The 17,769-nt window shown below is 42.3% G+C and overlaps 1 protein-coding gene across 2 annotated transcripts in view; it reads left to right on the top strand.

Annotated features, from left to right (window-relative positions):
- The first annotated feature begins 1,700 nt into the window (after positions 1-1,700).
- The window catches only part of LOC124007242 (gamma-aminobutyric acid receptor subunit beta-4-like), a 47,214-nt gene continuing 31,145 nt past the window's right edge, over positions 1,701-17,769 (top strand). For both annotated transcript variants that reach the window (XM_046317661.1, XM_046317660.1), the window contains exons 1-2: positions 1,701-2,816; positions 4,151-4,245. In XM_046317661.1, coding sequence (XP_046173617.1) covers positions 2,737-2,816; positions 4,151-4,245 — 175 coding nt within the window. In that variant the 5' untranslated portion in view covers positions 1,701-2,736. The remainder of the gene's footprint in view (positions 2,817-4,150; positions 4,246-17,769) is intronic.

The raw sequence follows: 17,769 nt of genomic DNA, 5'->3' as shown, positions 1-17,769 counted from the left end.
TGCCTTCTTTCGCTCTCTCTCTCTCTCATTTTTCTTCAAGAGTGCCTCTTAAGTTGATATTTTTACAATCATATAGGAAAATGAATTAGTTAAATGTATTTTATAAACAATATACATATTCAATATCTTGGTCTCTTCAAGACTGTATAGCTGAATTAAATTGTTCATGCAACAAATATAATTAACATTTAAAATGTAAATGTAGAAGCTGAAATGAAAAGTTACTGAAATGTTTCCAGATGTATTGCCATGGATTAAGGCGGCCTAAGTGTATAAAGGCTTGCTGCTAATCAAGATCTGCGTCAGCTATTGACACATCTGACAATGCGCAGTTCACCACAGGAGGCTGCTGAGGGGAGGACGGCTCATAATAATGTCCGGAACGGAAGGAATGGAATGGCATCAAACCATGTGTTTGATGTGTTTGATACCCTTCCACCCATTCTGCTCCAGTCATTAGCCCGAGCTCGTTCTCCCCAATGAAGGTGCCACCAGCCTCCTGTGCTGTCCACTAATATTGTTTAGCTGTTTTAACATTTGTACTTGATCATCACTAATCAAGTTGATGATGCTGAGAAAGCCCAAATAGTTGCTGGTTTGACCTCAACATCCATCCATCACCACTGACAGAGTGTCTCTCTAGCACAGATCTTCAATACGAAGTCTTGTCCTACTTGGTGTGCACATAATATATATGCCATTTAGCAGACGCTTTTATCCAAAGCGACTTACAGTCAAGTTACACATACAATAGTTTGTTCTATTATTTTTGTTCTATTTCAAAGCTCCCCCCATGTATTACACCATGTTACTGTCATGATGATGAGGTGAGATGTGGAGTTACAAACTGCTTGGTAGCCATAACAGGGGAGGCCAACTAGTTTCATTATTGTGCAATCAAATAACAAGTTTGTCTCTGTTAAAACACTGACAAAACACAAAAGTCTGGTGAGGTTTGAAAACAAGCCGAGACAGAAAGGTGACTGAAACTGTAGCCATCGCAGCGAGTTTAGTCATCTCTGAAATGCAGGGGAGGCTAAATGGGGGAATTACTGCGCAGTGGGAAAACAAGTTTGTCTCTGTTAAAACACTGACGAAGAGAACAAGATGTAATTAAATGAAAATATCATTCACAAGGTATTCCTGACCCATCACATCACTGAACCCTAATTGTTAGTTCAGAAATATGTTAACATTTGGAAGTATGGTTCACACAGGGGCCTATACATCAGTCAAAGTCACCCTCTCTGTCCCAGAGACCACACGGTAGTGGCAGAGGTCCTTTAAATGAGCCTTTGCACATAGCCTTCAAAACACCACAACTGCATCAGTGGTTGCTGGGTTGCTTAGCAACTGGACAGCACATAAGATCCCTGCAGAAAGCTTACTCTTCTATATAAAATACATATTGTCTGATTGTAGCATGTGATGTGCATATGAGTAATGATATGGTTATCATTCAAATAAATACTTTATGCAATTGTTTCATGCTATTAAAAGTATTGATGCTCAAGGGGCTGCACGAGTGTGTGTTTCCTTCAGCGAGTAGCCTATGAGTGTTGCTGTGTGTTCAAATATCTGGTAACGTGGTATAAATGTATGAAAACGCATCGGGACACACTCGCAGCATTCTAATGGGTTGCAGGGGGAATATAATCATATGGGCATCATATCTCTTCATTCATTGGCGATTCAGTGGATAGGCTGCTGCTGAGATTTCTCCTTCGATTTCAGATTTGTTTTATTTCATTAAACATGAGGATTTTATACAATGCACTAGGAAGAACTTATTTCCACGAAATAGTGTAGGCTACAAGGGAATTTCAACACTTGTTTTCACCAACAATGCTCTTGTGGGTGTTTCTCGATCTGTGTCATTATTTGCTCAGCGCTTCGAGGAGAAGATGAGCGAAACATGTTAAGGTATTCAATCGAGAGATAAGGTTGGAGAACGGAGATGACTGGGCTTTTCAATAGGTTATCCTATTTGACATTAAATCCGATGTTGTGATACATGCACTGGCCGATATATATGACGGGTCATCCATATTTCTCTGGATCTAATTTTTTCACCAGAGGGGTGATATAGCCTGCTCTGACGTCTGCATTAGATATTGCCCAGTGCATTTGTTTCTTCTTCAGTGACTTTGAGTTGAGAGAAGCAACTCTACATCATCATCAACAAAAAGGGAATGAAGATTTCATTTGTCATTTTTTTTACCCTCCGCTGCCCCTCACCCCCGAACGTTTACAGCTAAAACAAATCCTTAAACACATCATAGCCTACATTGTGGAACAATCTATAGAGCCGGAGAAACGCTGGGACCATGTTTATTCCGCAGGTTTGGACTGGGAAATTGCAACTGCCAATTTAATCAACAAGGCGCTGCTGTTCTTTATAAATCGTCTCTCATTTTTGCCGGACTTTTTAGTTTTTAAGGAAGACGACTTGTTATCACTTTTTGAAAGTCTTCTGTAGGCAGTTTTGAGCAAGATGTCGGATCTTCTGGTGTTGGTTGAGGGGGTCTGTGACCTGCACGGATTTCCATAGCTTGGGAAAACAGCTGGGACCAATTACGAGGTTTAAACACACGCATGTTTTTTTATAAAGCCATTACATGACCAAATGTATTTTTTCAGCAAATTATTTGAATTGCTTTTTTAAAACTTTATTTTCACAATTTTCTTTGGACCACAGGCGGTTGGATTATTGAAACTATATAAGGATTTGTGGAAATGTTGGGTCCTCAAGAAGATAAATTATGTGGAATTTTCTCTGCTTTGGCGGCTCTGTCCTTCGTTTGCTTTGCTCAAAGGTAAGCGAGCATTCTAAGATGTATTTCCATAAGAGCAAAGGCTTATCATAAAGATGTTTTTCTATGCACCGACATTAAGGCGACATCACTCATATTGCACTTATACGAAATCCTTTTCTGCGGCGCACGCGCTTGTGTGTGGGAGCAAGAGGTGCGCGTGCATACTGTCTATTGTAAAATGCACTCCTTCATCCAAATTGTAAATAGCGGCTAATTGGCTGGGGCGAGTATCAATCCTATTAAATAGATAGTCATACTGAACATACCCGATAATTAGGCAGTATTAAGGCTGGATCTATTAAATTAGCCATATCATTGATCAATCAGCATGACTAGCTGTGAATGTTGCCAGAGGAATGTAAGCCACGTCCTTACCTTCATTTAAGACATGAATATTAACTATAGACTGTATAGGCCTACTACCAATTCATAATTGATCAGCTGGAGAAAATCAAACCAAAACGCCTGTCACTCATTTAAAGTAGGTCATCATGACTTCAACACATAAGGTGTTTTTAAATGAGATGAAACCTTTTAAATTCAATATTCACACTACTCTCCAGTCCTTCAATATTGCGTATTTTGAGCACCTGTAACCGCCCTATGGGAGATGGTAAAGTAGGCTTAGCTATAGATGGACGATTTCTTGACCAATATAGGCTTTGTCATGTTCAGTGTAAATGAAGACATACATGTAGGCCGATAAATACAAGGTCTATATTCACCACGTTACCATGGTATATTCCCAGCTGGGCTACAATGCATTATTTTTTAAAGAGACTGATAACATTCTCCCGCTAATCAAGTAGAGTGGGCCCCAAACTGGGTCTTCCATTTTGCCATTTCGATTTCATAGAGGCCTTTCATGACAGGAAATATACGAGAAGTTCGCATTAATTACACTTCACACGTGCATACAAGCATCGACAAATCTGCTCTTTGATTTCATACTTGTTATTGCCTCATGAATCATGTGGTTAAGTACATTCTTATTCAGTGTTAACAACTAACATATCAGGACTTTCGTTTAATTAGAGCTATTATCTCAAAATACTTCTGTTTTCTCATGGTCCTACTGACACTGACATGCATTTAGATAGGATAGAGGTGAATAAGAGTGGAATCTTTAGCATGCTAGGTGTTGCCAAATTCAGATCCCTTCAAGACAACAGGCCTACCAATTAGAAATGTTGAAATCATCTTTTAGGTTTGGTATTGAATATTGAGCACGTTGAAGGCTGCAAGTGAATTTTGAAACTGGCTAACTGAGCTTCGAGTTGAATTTCCACTCAAGGCTCCTGACAGGGTCTCAAAACTGTGATGTCTTTCCTCAGCACCTCCACTGGACAAACTGGAATATCTGTGGCCAAGGCCACAGTGGACAAGTTGCTGAAGGGGTATGACATCCGTCTAAGGCCTGATTTTGGAGGTATGTGCGATATACTGTACCTGCCCTGTGCTGTGCCTGAAACTGAAACCCCACTCCCCCTTCATCAACGATGTAGGCTAATGGTCATTATTTTCCTGAATCCAGTTGAAATGTTGCCTTTGGAACAGCAAAGGCAGATGCTTTGAGGTGACTGCAACCATCTCATTGCTATGCATCTATTCATCACCACGTGTGGAAGATGTATACTTCTCTAGAAGTGGGGCACACGCATAGAGAACCAGTCTAACACTATGTTTCTTGGCATGGAGCTATATTGAAGGATTGTGAACCAAGGGTTGCCCATGTACACAAAGTCTTTGGAATAGAAAATGACAACAAACTTCAGAAAGAGGCTTTGATGCAGCTCGTGCCAAGAGCAATTAATAGTAGGGTCTCGTATACTGTTATAACCATAGAGAACAACATAATGGGTTGAAACACTAGTCTCTCTCTCTCTCACACACACACTCTCACTCTCTCTCTCCTTCACTCTCTCTCCCTCGCTCCCACTGTCTCTCTCTCTCGTTCTCGTTCTCGTTATCGTTATCGTTCTCTTACTCCTTCTCTCATTTAGCCTGCTGGTCATTAGTGGGAGCAGAACCTTTGAATGATGCTTTGCTTAATGGTCTACACTTGAGATCACCATAAAACCAGTGCAGGAAGCTTTTTCTCATCCAGCTCTGTCCCTGCTTTGCAGCCCTAGTCAGTTCCTATTGCTCCTCCACACTGCAGCACACTAAGTTGTTAGTCTGAGTGTCCCGGGCAGGCAGTGGCAGCGCCTCTTCCTCCAGCCACGGCTGCCTCAGGCCAGGGAGCTGTAGTCCATCACATCCTGATAACTCCATCATCAGTCAGCCACTTCTCTCCTGACACAACTGCTGATCAACTTCAGCTCCGGAGAGCCAAAAGAACTTGGCCTGCCTTTTAACTGGTGCCCCATGCTGGACTCTGACAGTGTGGCTATTGTGTTGTAAGTCTGAACCAGAATAGAGAACTCCCAGTCCGAACCAGAACAGAGAACTCCCGGCCCAAACCAGAATAGAGAAAATTGGCTTAGAACACTATCCTTGTTGAAGATAGAGCTTGTAGTTTAAACGGTTGCCCAGGGTGCTGCCGTGGGAACCAGTTGATGTGTGGTGGCCTTAACTCTGGTAGCTCCGCATGAAAAGCCCAGGCGGCACTCACTCCACACAGCCCCCTGTCCTCTCTCCTCTTCATTGATCTCTGAGCCAAACTGGAATTCAACTGACAGAGCCCTAAAATGGTCAACACAGCCCAACGCCAGGCTTTCACACACTATCCCCCCACCACCACCCCAACAACCACCTCCCTCCACCACTATTTCATTCTCTGTGCTTTTGTTTAAGGACAAACTAGTAAACCTTGACGTTGTAGTTGAATGACAACTGAGGGGGTGAAGGGTTACTGTGACTTTTCTCTACCCGTATCTGGGTCCAATTTTGCAGTTTATTTACATACAGTCCAGAGTATGATTAGCAAGGTAAGCAAAATGGCGAGACCACAGTATGCTAAGATAGTATTATGACACAGCCTAGAAGGTCGTCATGGTAAATAAGAATTTGTTCTTGACCGACTTGCCTAGTTAAGTAAATAAAACAATTGTACTCCTTTATTTTTTTTTGTGTAGATGATTGGCTTTGGCTCTTACTTCTCAACAAATAGCCCGTGGATGTCGTGTACTGTCTGACTGAGAACGAGCCTTTGCTAAGCAGAATGCAAACCACCCTGGTGCTCTGTTGAATCTGATTATGCATTGAGGTAACTAGACAGTGCTTGATGATGATGATGATGATGATGATGATGATGATGATGATGATGATGATGGCCATGGTGGTATGGTCAGTGGTTGGTTTATAGCTGGCATTCAATTCATTGTATTGCTATATTTCTATACATTTTTCTAGATTTGGCTTTGACTAATATTACTTGACGATATATAGGAAGGAATATTTAGAGAAGGAAATGAAATAAAGCGATAGAGAGAGAGAGAGAGTTTATGATGGTAATCATCTCTTGTCTCTGTCCCTTCTTAGAGTAGAAAGTGAAGTGCGTTTTAGAAATGTTGTTCATTTCTGTTGTTTCAAGCCTCTTCATTCCCTTTTTAAAATGCTACCAAGTCCATGGGCTATTTGTTTTCACTCAACCGTAAATGCTGTTGTGTAGTCAATATGCAAATGTGGGCCATTGTCAACTGCTGTTTTACATTTAGACAAGAATCTCTTAAATCATAAAGTACACTGCCATCACTAATTGAACACATGTTTTTATGCACTTATGGACAGATATTGTATGGATTTATATAAAATTCCCATCATACAAATGAAATGGAATCAGCTATTGTCTCAGCGATGCTGCCACTAAAGTGATTACCTTCTATAAAGGCTTGATTTACAACCTCTATTATCATGTCAGCTTTCAACAACCTTGATTTTTATGAGATTGTGGTTTCTCATTTGGAGCCAGGCCTTTCAACAAAGACAGCCCCATGTGACCCCACACACGGGCGGTCTCATGATGACAGAGACCATTTAAGGTCATCTCATACACAACATATCCCAAAGTTTAATTAGTTAAACTGAAAAGGGAAGCAGTTGCCTGGATACCCAACATGTCACACCCAAGGCCAGGATACACAAAGTGGGATTTTCACCCCTTTAGTTTTGTGGTTTGAAAATAGGGTCTGTGAGAAAGGTGTGGTGTGGTTTCCACAGTGACTAATGTGTTGCACTGTAATATGTTTTAATTTCAACGATGTGAGGACACGTCACCATCCCTCTGTCACTGTAGGGACTTCTAGCGCTGGGAGCATGTGGACAGTACTAAAGCCCCTCCCACATAAATGCAGGCACTCTCTCTCTCTCTCTCTCTCTCTCTCTCTCTCTCTCTCTCTCTCTTTCTCTCTTTTTCTCTCTTTTTCTCTCTTTTTCTTTTCTCTCTCTCTCTCTCTCTCTCTCTCTCTCTCTCTCTCTCTCTCTCTCTCTCTCTCTCTCTCTCTCTTTCTCTTTCTCTCTCTTTCTCTCTCTCTCTCTCTTTCTCTCTTTTTCTCTCTCTCTCTCTTTTTTCTCTCTCTCCCTCTCTCTTTCACTCCCTCTCTTTCTCTCTCTCTCTCCTTTTTTTTTCTCTCTTTTTCTCTCTCTCTTTCTCTCCCTCTCTCTCTCACTTTCTCTCTCTCACTTTCTCTCTCTCTCTCTTTCTCTCTCTCTTTCTCTTTCTCTCTCTTTTTTTCTCTCTCTCTCCCTTTTTCTTTCTCTCTCTCTTTTTCTCTCTTTCTCCCTTTCTCTCTCTCTCTATCTCTCTCTCACACACACACAGAGAACTAACAGTCTAATTCTAACCCTTTTCATCCCCATCTTAGTCACCATACCATCTCGTTCCCTCTCTCACATAAATACATGCATGCATACACACTCCCTCATACACACTCCTGACCACTCTCTCCGTCACACGCAGGGAAGCACACACATGCATACACATACACACATATGCACACAGAAACATACAGACACACACGCACACACGCACACTCACGTACACACACACAAGCAAGCTCTGACTGAATGAGAGGCTATACCTATAACTTTGCATCAGAGGATAATTTTGTACGTCGATCTCCTTCCTAGTCGGCTACCACCAAGATTAGAATCTAAAGTGTACATCCCAGATGGCTATATCTCACTTTTCAGTCAACCTTAACCAGGGGGATAGAATGCTACTGTAGCTGCTGAAGTACAGTACATGTTGTCTTTTGGTGGTTTTAAAATATGTTATGATGAGACACACAATGCAAGTTCAATACTGTTAGGAAGCCAGGACTTCTGACAAACCATTAGGCCTGTATTATTTTTTTTAAACGTTGTGATCTTCATTGAGGACAGGACAAAAAAAAAAAAATCATTCAAAATCCATCCAAATTCGAAGCTTGACATTGTCTCATAGTCAATAATAGCACGATGACCACTTATTAGTTGTCTTAATAAAAATTCCAAACAAGGTTGTCCAGTCTGCCAAACCATCATGTGATCACAGTGGTCAGGTGGTGATATCAGGAAATAAGTGCTGAATAATTAAGGCGATGGTTAAATAGGGAGAGCCCGTAGAAATGACACCATGAACTGAAAACCGCTAATTACATTATCTTTGAGCTGCTCACCATCGGGAGCTTTAAGTGGCCTCAACGGACTGTGTGAAATCTAATAAAAACCAGTGGTCTGTAAATGTACCAGTAAGTGTTTTTCTCTATGTTAGCTACATCCTCTACCATTTGAGCGCCATTGGCAGTTACTTTTAAAAAGCTTTGTAGAGTCATTTATAGGCATTTTTGTATCTCACTCTTTTTACATGTCCATCTTCAATATCATTATGTATGTAGACAGACTTCTGTGAAACTGTGTATAGGAATGGATATGGTATTTCTCTACCGTACCATGTTTTGTCAACTTGATTCTGCTGCAGGGTTTAGCTGGAGGTTGTTGAACAGCTTGGTCTGTTGTAGTAATATGTGTGTGTTTATAGGAATGTGTTGTCGTACTATACTTCATGCTTCCATATACTGTAGATAACTGTGTACTATTATCTCAAGGTTGAATGAAGAACTTAGAACTTGGGCCATACGCATTTGTTTTATATGTCAATTTCCGTTGCAGGACCTATATAGTAACCGGAAGGTTGCGAGTTCAAACCCCTGAGCTGACAAGGTACAAATCTGTCGTTCTGCCCCTGAACAGGCAGTTAACCCACTGTTCCCAGGCCGTCATTGAAACTAAGAATATGTTCTTAACTGACTTGCCTGGTTAAATAAAGGTCAAATTTAAAAATTAAAAATATATATAAGTGGAATGGACCTGCGTGTCTCAGTCAAATGGCAGCCTGAGGGGGAGCGGAACTCATTAGAGATGTGACTTAACAGCCCTAGCCACAGACAGGGGCGGCCAGGCCACAGAACAACACTCACCCAGGGCTTCTGGGTCCTCCTGGTCCCTTCCCACCATGCATCTGTAACAGAGATGAGACACCTTTCATAAAGCATGAGTCATTTATTAGGCATTATAAAGCACATGGATGTATTCATATTTTATTCATATTTATTGTGCATTATACATGCCAAATGCAACCTATGTAGCATTTGTATTATAAAAGGTAACAAAATGGAGGGTATTGTGTAATGCTATCATAGTCAGGGAGATACCTGCTACAATGAGACCTGTTTTGTAGTATGAGGGAATCACACATTGTTCTCTATCCTCTGGTGATTGTTGTTTCACCTGTTCTCCCAATACTGTACTTCCAAGAAGTAATTTTCTTTATCACTTTGCTAAATGCTAGTTGACCGCTCAGTGAATACTTGATTTTGTTAAAGACCATGCTGCTATGCTGCCACACATGGAATTTATGGGTTGCTTTGAGATACATTCTCTCTCTCATGTTGTGTTATCTCTTTCTGTTGTGAATCTCTGTTTAGACTGCTAGTTTGTTCTCTACAGCTGTGTAATGATGCTGTTGGATGTCCTGGCTGCTGCTCTCTCCTGTCTGTGGGCCGTGTTGGTGCTTGGCTGTGGATGGGGGACGGGGAGACCGGAGCATGGCTTTGCCTCTGCCTGTGTCTCTCTTGTCTCTCCTACCGTCATTGATTTTGGTAGGTGTGCAGTGTTCTGGATCTTACAGATGGGAATTCAGTGTAATGATCTCTCACAAGAGTTGCAAAACAAAAAGCGAAGCCCCGGCCGGGTCAGTGCCAAGCGGCGAGATTGCCCAGCTTAGCACTCCCCTTCGTCCCACACCCCTCCCCCCAAGAGAACGTACTTTAAATCTAGCTGTCATCACCGCTCGTCTAGGCTTCCACCGCTAACAAAGCTTGAAATGGAGGTGACATATCACTGGTGCTGTGAACATTCCCCTCTCACCCCTGGGCCCAGAGCTAGGCATCCCTGTGTGTGTGCGTGCGTGTGTGCGTGCGTGTGTGTGTGTGCCTTCATATATGAGAGCAGACATTGGAATGAAGGTTATATAAAATGGAGTAGCATTGTCTTTAGACAAATAATGACAATATGGCATGAAAGACTCTGCTATTTAGTGGAAGTTCAGTGCAGGCCCAAGGAGGTTACTATGTTGTATTTGTCAGCATGCCCATCCTTAGTTTTCATCCCTACAACTGAAAGGTTGTGGGGATGACACGCTCTCTTCCTGTGTAGGTGCCTCTGTTGCCCGGCTGGCCTTCCTGTGGAGCCAGATTCACAAGCTGCCATGTAACAAACCTTCTTTGATGACTCCCCTAAGCATGTACTGGGGGTTGGTCTCAGTCTACTGTAAAGCTCCTGTCCTGGGGGTTGGTCTCAGTCTACTGTAAAGCTCCTGTCCTGGGGGTTGGTCTCAGTCTACTGTAAAGCTCCTGTCCTGGGGGTTGGTCTCAGTCTACTGTAAAGCTCCTGTCCTGGGGGTTGGTCTCAGTCTACTGTAAAGCTCCTGAATTGGGGGTTGGTCTCAGTCTACTGTAAAGCTCCTGAATTGGGGGTTGTTCTCAGTCTGCTGTAAAGCTCCTGCCTGTGGGTTGGTCTCAGTCTGCTGTAAAGCTCCTAAATTGGGGGTTGGTCTCAGTCTACTATAAAGCTCCTGAATTGGGGGTTGGTCTCAGTCTACTATAAAGCTCCTGAATTGGGGGTTGGTCTCAGTCTACTGTAAAGCTCCTGAATTGGGGGTTGGTCTCAGTCTACTGTAAAGCTTCTGGACATTAGTGTTATTGGTTCCAGTCCAAGGACCAGTTCCAGGATCCTGTACAGTGTGGAGCGCAGTAAGGGCCTCCAGCCATGTGGAGTAGGAGTCTGAGACACATCATTCAGCCGTAACTATAAGCACCTGGGCTCCCACTATGGGTGACCCAGGCACACACTCCAACACTCTAACACTCTCAGTGCCAGTTCACCCCTTGGCCATAGCATCAGAGACGACCACCAGTCAGTCCCCCTCCTCCACACGCAACCCTCTTTTTACTGATCTCATTCCCCATTGAGCCCAAATGAGTCCCAGCTGCAGCCTGATCTCATTCCCCATTGAGCCCAAATGAGTCCCAGCTGCAGCCTGATCTCATTTGTAATGGCAGAGCAGTAAATGTAGTAATGAAACAGCACAGTCATTGCAGTGACATTGATGCTCAGTACAGTACAGTATTTATGTACATCTCACTGACCTAATGCAAAAGTTGTTGATGAGATTCAATCGTGTTTTCCATCTGAGAAGGCGAGGCCTAGCTATCATAATAGCTGCTGTTCATCTTCTTTGCTATATTATCTGTAACAGTATCCAATAAAACACTCCCCCTCAAGTCTGTTTATGAAAGCAGAATGGCTCACACAGAACATTTACTCTTTACATATAGTGTGTACAGAGAGTGATTCCCATGCTTTGCAGTGTGTCCATTATGGGTGTGGGGGCAGGGATGGGGGCAGGGTGTGGGGGGCAGGGATGGGGCCAGGGTGTGGGGGGCAGGGATGGGGCCAGGGTGTGGGGGGCAGGGATGGGGCCAGGGTGTGGGGGGCAGGGATGGGGCCAGGATGTGGGGGGCAGGGATGGGGGGCAGGGTGTGGGGGGCCGGGATGGGGGGCAGGGTGTGAGGGATGGCATGCAGGCGATGAGGGTTGCTTCATCTTCAAATTCAGCATCTTTGAACTGGAGAGAGAAAAAAAGCGCTGATGGAAATTACACCCAAATGCATCCCAGCGGACTGCGAAGTACAGAAACCAAAAGTCACACACTGTCAAGGCATCTTGCACGCAGGGCATTTTTCCCCTTTTCGACTCCCCCCCTCATGCCCCCAGTGATTGATGGGAGATGTGTACTTGAGCGGGCCGGGAGGGACCGGCCAAGGGTGGGATGCAGCTATCCAATTGTTTAGATAGATAAACAAGGAAAGAAATGTCATTTACGGCACCCAGAGATTGATGCCACCAGCCCCAATGCCAGGAAGCATGTTTAAAAGCCCATCTCATTACTGAAACCCAGCTTTCTGGAGTCATTGGATAGTTTTGTTGGATGGGGCCGGTGTCCTTCTGCATGCTCTGTCTCTCTTCTTTCTCATGTACTCTGTCTTCACTGTGCCCTCTATGTCTGATGTCACTATATAACTAGTGGAATGATCTCCCTTCATCCATCCACAATCATGTCAACTCAGAAGGCTATTTCATTAGCATTAGTTATGTTAATTGTATGTCTGATCTCTATGGCTCTGATGAGACAATGTAGTATTTTGGTTTACTAATGCAGTCATTGGTCTGCTTTCCCAGACCCAGATTAAAGTACAGATGCAGGATCTTAATTTGGCCTGTTTCAAACAGCAGGAAAATAATCCTGCAGCAACAGGAAATGTGAATTATTGTGTGGATTATTATTGATGTACATTTTTGTAGAGGTTGATTCATTTTTGGTTTTTAGGCAAATCAAGTCTGAAATTTGTAAGCTTTTGGAAACCTCGAAAGCAGTACAAATTTGCATTTCCTGCCATGCAGAACATTTCCCGAAACAACAGGGTAATCTAATTAAGATCCTACACCTGTAGCTTGCAGATCAGGGGCTTCTCAACGACAGGTGTGTTGGTGATGGAGGAAAGCAATGAACATTGTATGAGGGAGAGTCATTTGAAGACATGTATTCCAGCGTTTAAATAGGAATACATTGAGAACTCCACTTATGTAGCACAAGTGTCAATACCAATATACCTCTGCTTTCACTACTGCATCGACTGTCACTACTGCTACTACTAATAATATTAACCAATATACCCTGATAATAACCACAATGAAAAAAGACGATGTGGACTAATTATATACGATCCCGTTGTTCGTCTCCACAGGGCTCTTGATAGTGTGGCTGCTTCTGATGACTATTAAAGCGCAACGAGCCAACCCTTAATTGTGACTCATAGCTTCCAGCTACACATGTTGGAAATGAAATCTATTGATGATGACAAATATCAGGTATGATGGATATTCAATCCCTTGGCCTATGTCTCGTGAAGAGTATGCATCAGTGCAGGCTGCTGAGGGGAGGACGGCTAATAGTAATGGCTGGAATGGAGTGAATCGAAATGGTTTCCATGTGGTTGATACCTTTCCATTGGCTCCATTCCAGCCATTATTATGAGCCATTCCTCCCCTCAGCAGCCTTCACTGGTAAGCATGTTGGCACACAACTATAAAGTCATACATTTGATGCATAAAAAGCATTGCATGGCAACACAGCCTGCAGGTTTATTGGTTTATTGTCTCAAGGAGGAGCTTTTATGACAGCAGTGGCCATTGGACACAAAAGTGAGTGCAAATTCAACACAATGTATGTAAAGCACCGTGCTTCCCTTGTAATGTTATAGTGAGAATGCTTCGCAGTTGCCATGGAACCCTCTGTTGCTAAGCAATGAGTCAATTATTCGTTTTTATATCAGAGGCAGAGTGGTATTTTTTGTGCAATGGCGTTATCCGGCAAATGTGTTTTCAGTGTTCAATTGACTGCATTCATGGAATAACATGATCGACACAAACCTCACAAGTAATGCAATTACACCAGAGTAACATGAAATGGGCACAAAGCCAAAGTGCAACAACGTCAACATCCTGATCATCTAGAAAGACTACTACTGCAGACACCACCTGACAAATAGCAGTGAGATGACACCTTTCAAAGTGATCCCCTATGTAAAGCTGTATTCCTTGTAAGGCATTATACAACACAGTCCTTTTCTGGTGATCAACAGCAAAACAGATGGTAGAAAGGGAGAATCCAGTAGAAGGCACTTCATGGTGTGTACTGTATGTGTACTATATGTGTACTGTATGTGTACTGTATATGTACTGTATGTGTACTGTATGTGTATGTACCCATGGGCTCTCTGAAAGTGGGGTGCCCCCCCCCCCCAAAAAAAAATATATATACATATATTTATTTATTATTTTTAACAATTTCTTTCAATTCTACACTGTTTATTCACACAGAATTTATATTTATGGTTTTGTCACAATCATTATTGCACACAAGGCCAGATATTATTTTGCACATTTATCTATATGCCAACAGTGCGCAACAATGCCTAATTTATCATAACCATTACAGATAACAAATCCTAATTGCTAAATTGCCCCATATACAGTATATTCACTCAATAAAAAATGAGTGTAATTTAACATTGATTCATTGAAACTGTAATATCAACTGGTGATATTATGGAACACAGTCCTCAAACAGGCAGTGGATCTTGCTTAAAGTCTATGTCTGTGCAATGGCATAGCCTTATATTGTTCATTTTGCATTGCAGACAAGACGCTATTATTTCCTGAGCCCCTATCGCAGTCAAGACACTCCTATTTTTTAAATTAAAAAACGTGATGTAATATAACAGAATAAAATATAACAGAATATTTCAACGTTGCTAGTGGCGAGTGATGCGCACCTCACGAGTCTGGACCAGTTATTCCCAAAGAGTGATCATTTGAAACGTGGCTCAATTTGTTGAGTTGAAAGACCATTTTTTCAATGTTATTTTCCATATACAGACGTTTCATTTAGTTTATTCTGCCTATTCCTTGGAATTGTCTAAATGGACAATTCCACATAGGACACTTCATGATGAGTTATGGCCACCACATCTGTTTGGTGACTAGGCCTCATGATTCTGATGTAAATAAGCTCTTTGTCTTTATCAAACTAATGTTTGTTCATATATTCAGTGAACTTTGCGAACTGCTAGTGTCTATGTTTAGGAGGGTTATAGCCTAGCCCTGGGCTAACCAATTCTAAATGGCACTAGCAGTTTGCAAAGTAGCCTTAGCGGAAAATAGACAGGATGCAATCATTCCTTCAATAATAATTACTTCAATCAACAAGTCCATTTTGCATTTGTCATGAACTGTCGTCATTTGGCAAAGAATGTAGTTGTCTATCCCATCAGTCAGATATGTTTATATCAGCATTTATTTCTGTGGGCCTAATGGGAGCTTGTGTGTCCCATCAGTCAGATATGTTTATATCAGCATTTATTTCTGTGGGCCTAATGGGAGCTTGTGTGTCCCATCAGTCAGATATGTTTATATAAGCATTTATTTCTGTGGGCCTAATGGGAGCTTGTGTGTCCCATCAGTCAGATATGTTTATATAAGCATTTATTTCTGTGGGCCTAATGGGAGCTTGTGTGTCCCATCAGTCAGATATGTTTATATAAGCATTTATTTCTGTGGGCCTAATGGGAGCTTGTGTGTCCCATCAGTCAGATATGTTTATATCAGCATTTATTTCTGTGGGCCTAATGGGAGCTTGTGTGTCCCATCAGTCAGATATGTTTATATCAGCATTTATTTCTGTGGGCCTAATGGGAGCTTGTGTGTCCCATCAGTCAGATATGTTTATATCAGCATTTATTTCTGTGGGCCTAATGGGAGCTTGTGTGTCCCATCAGTCAGATATGTTTATATAAGCATTTATTTCTGTGGGCCTAATGGGAGCTTGTGTGTCCCATCAGTCAGATATGTTTATATAAGCATTTATTTCTGTGGGCCTAATGGGAGCTTGTGTGTCCCATCAGTCAGATATGTTTATATAAGCATTTATTTCTGTGGGCCTAATGGGAGCTTGTGTGTCCCATCAGTCAGATATGTTTATATAAGCATTTATTTCTGTGGGCCTAATGGGAGCTTGTGTGTCCCATCAGTCAGATATGTTTATAATAGGCATTTATTTCTGTGGGCCCAATGGGAGCTTGTGTGTGCACTCGTTGTAGAGGGAGCGGTCAGAGCAGTACTGATTGACGCTTGGCTTGGCTTGGTTTCTTTTTTGTTGTGCCCCGCAAATGCACATATCGACCTACAAATGGAGTCAAAGCAAATGAACGTTGTGAGCGTATTCAGGGCGTAGGGTTAGGGTTAGGTGGGAGGTGTGGGCTTTGTACTGACGCGTCTAGGTCCTGACGTTTTCATTTCTTATCACCAACATGCATTCCAGCTTCACCACTGGCCCCAGCCCTACTTAGATAATTAGGATCATAAATCTTACCTGAGCTACTGCAAAACCATCACTTTTTTCTAGCACGCAGATATACTGTACCTATTGAAAGTGATTCCTTCTCCGTCCCCATCCTCCTACTGTTATGCAATTTGAGATCATTATTATGGTCTTTACCTGTATGACAGAAAACACTGCCACATCAGGGATAAAAACATACTGAGAAGGGATTGTTGGCCCTGAAGAGGGAGCCAGTCTAAACGGCCCCATCCACCTGAGGTATTCCAGGGACGGAGCCCTCTGTCTAACCCTTTACACTCCTACCCATATGCAGGTTGAAGATGTTAGATTTGGGCACTGATAATATCCTAAATTGGAACGTCGTGGCTGTACAGTATCATCCTATACATGATGTCAGAGGTCTGGCTCTGCGCTTCACAGCTCTGAATTGGTTTTGACTGACAGCTGTTCTGAACTTGAGCACCGCGCACGACAAGAAGAAGTGAAATGTTTACTTACGATCCTCTAACCAACAATGTAGTTTTTTTTAAAGAAGGAAAAAATAGGATCCCCAATCAGAGACAACGATAAACAGCTGTCTCTGATTGGGAACCAATTCAGGCCACCATGGACCTACATTTACCTAGACAATACCAACACCCCATAGATATGGAAAAAACCCTAGACAAACAAAAAAAACACATACCACCCTCATCACACCCTGACCTAACCAAAATAATAAAGAAAACAAAGATAACTAAGGTCAGGGCGTGACAGTAGGTAGAGTTATTAAAGTGACTTAGCTCGTCATGTTGGCAATAGAACACGCTTTCAAATCATGCCCACCTAAACCCAGGTTGCGATTTATAATGGACCATTTTTGTATTGCGTAAACAACAAGCGTAATTGTGTGATGGCGGGAATGCAGGGTTGTGTTCCAAATTAAACAACTACAAGTGTGCTTGCTGTAGTTTCTCAACAGCGCAGTTGCTCAAAAAAAAAACACTTATTTAGAAACTGTGTGGCCACAATCCATTTGATTTGTCTCATGCGGCACCTACCCCATATGTCCCAGGAATAGTCTCAGCGAGTTACCGAATGTATCCAGAGTCTTTTGATATTTTGTTATCGACAAATGTGGCAAAATGTATCCCACGTGTAAAATGCAAATAAAATCAACAGTGTAATGTTTTGGATTGAGTCTTGTGTCGGGTTGTGTCCTCACCTTAAGTCTACTACTTTTTCCCATTATTTCCAAACTCTTTCCTTTCAATTGCTACCATGGTTATGCATATGTTTTGCACATTTCTTCCACAAGAAACGTTTCAATTTTCGCCCTATCCACATAGGTCAATTCCCACGAGAGTAAAGGGTTAATAAAGCCCAGGCACTCCACGATGCCACCTGCTTCACCTTTGGCATTTAAATATGGACACAGATGATGGGGCCATCAGGCTGCTGAGTGTAAAAATTGAGGAAAATAACTGAAGTTTTGACGAAGCAGTGGATCTGCTCAGAGAAGCCCAGGAG

Source organism: Oncorhynchus gorbuscha, linkage group LG20, assembly GCF_021184085.1.
Source record: "Oncorhynchus gorbuscha isolate QuinsamMale2020 ecotype Even-year linkage group LG20, OgorEven_v1.0, whole genome shotgun sequence".
NCBI lineage: Eukaryota > Metazoa > Chordata > Actinopteri > Salmoniformes > Salmonidae > Oncorhynchus > Oncorhynchus gorbuscha.
Note: the sequence above shows the minus strand (reverse complement) of the source record. Positions and strands in the feature narration are given on the sequence as shown.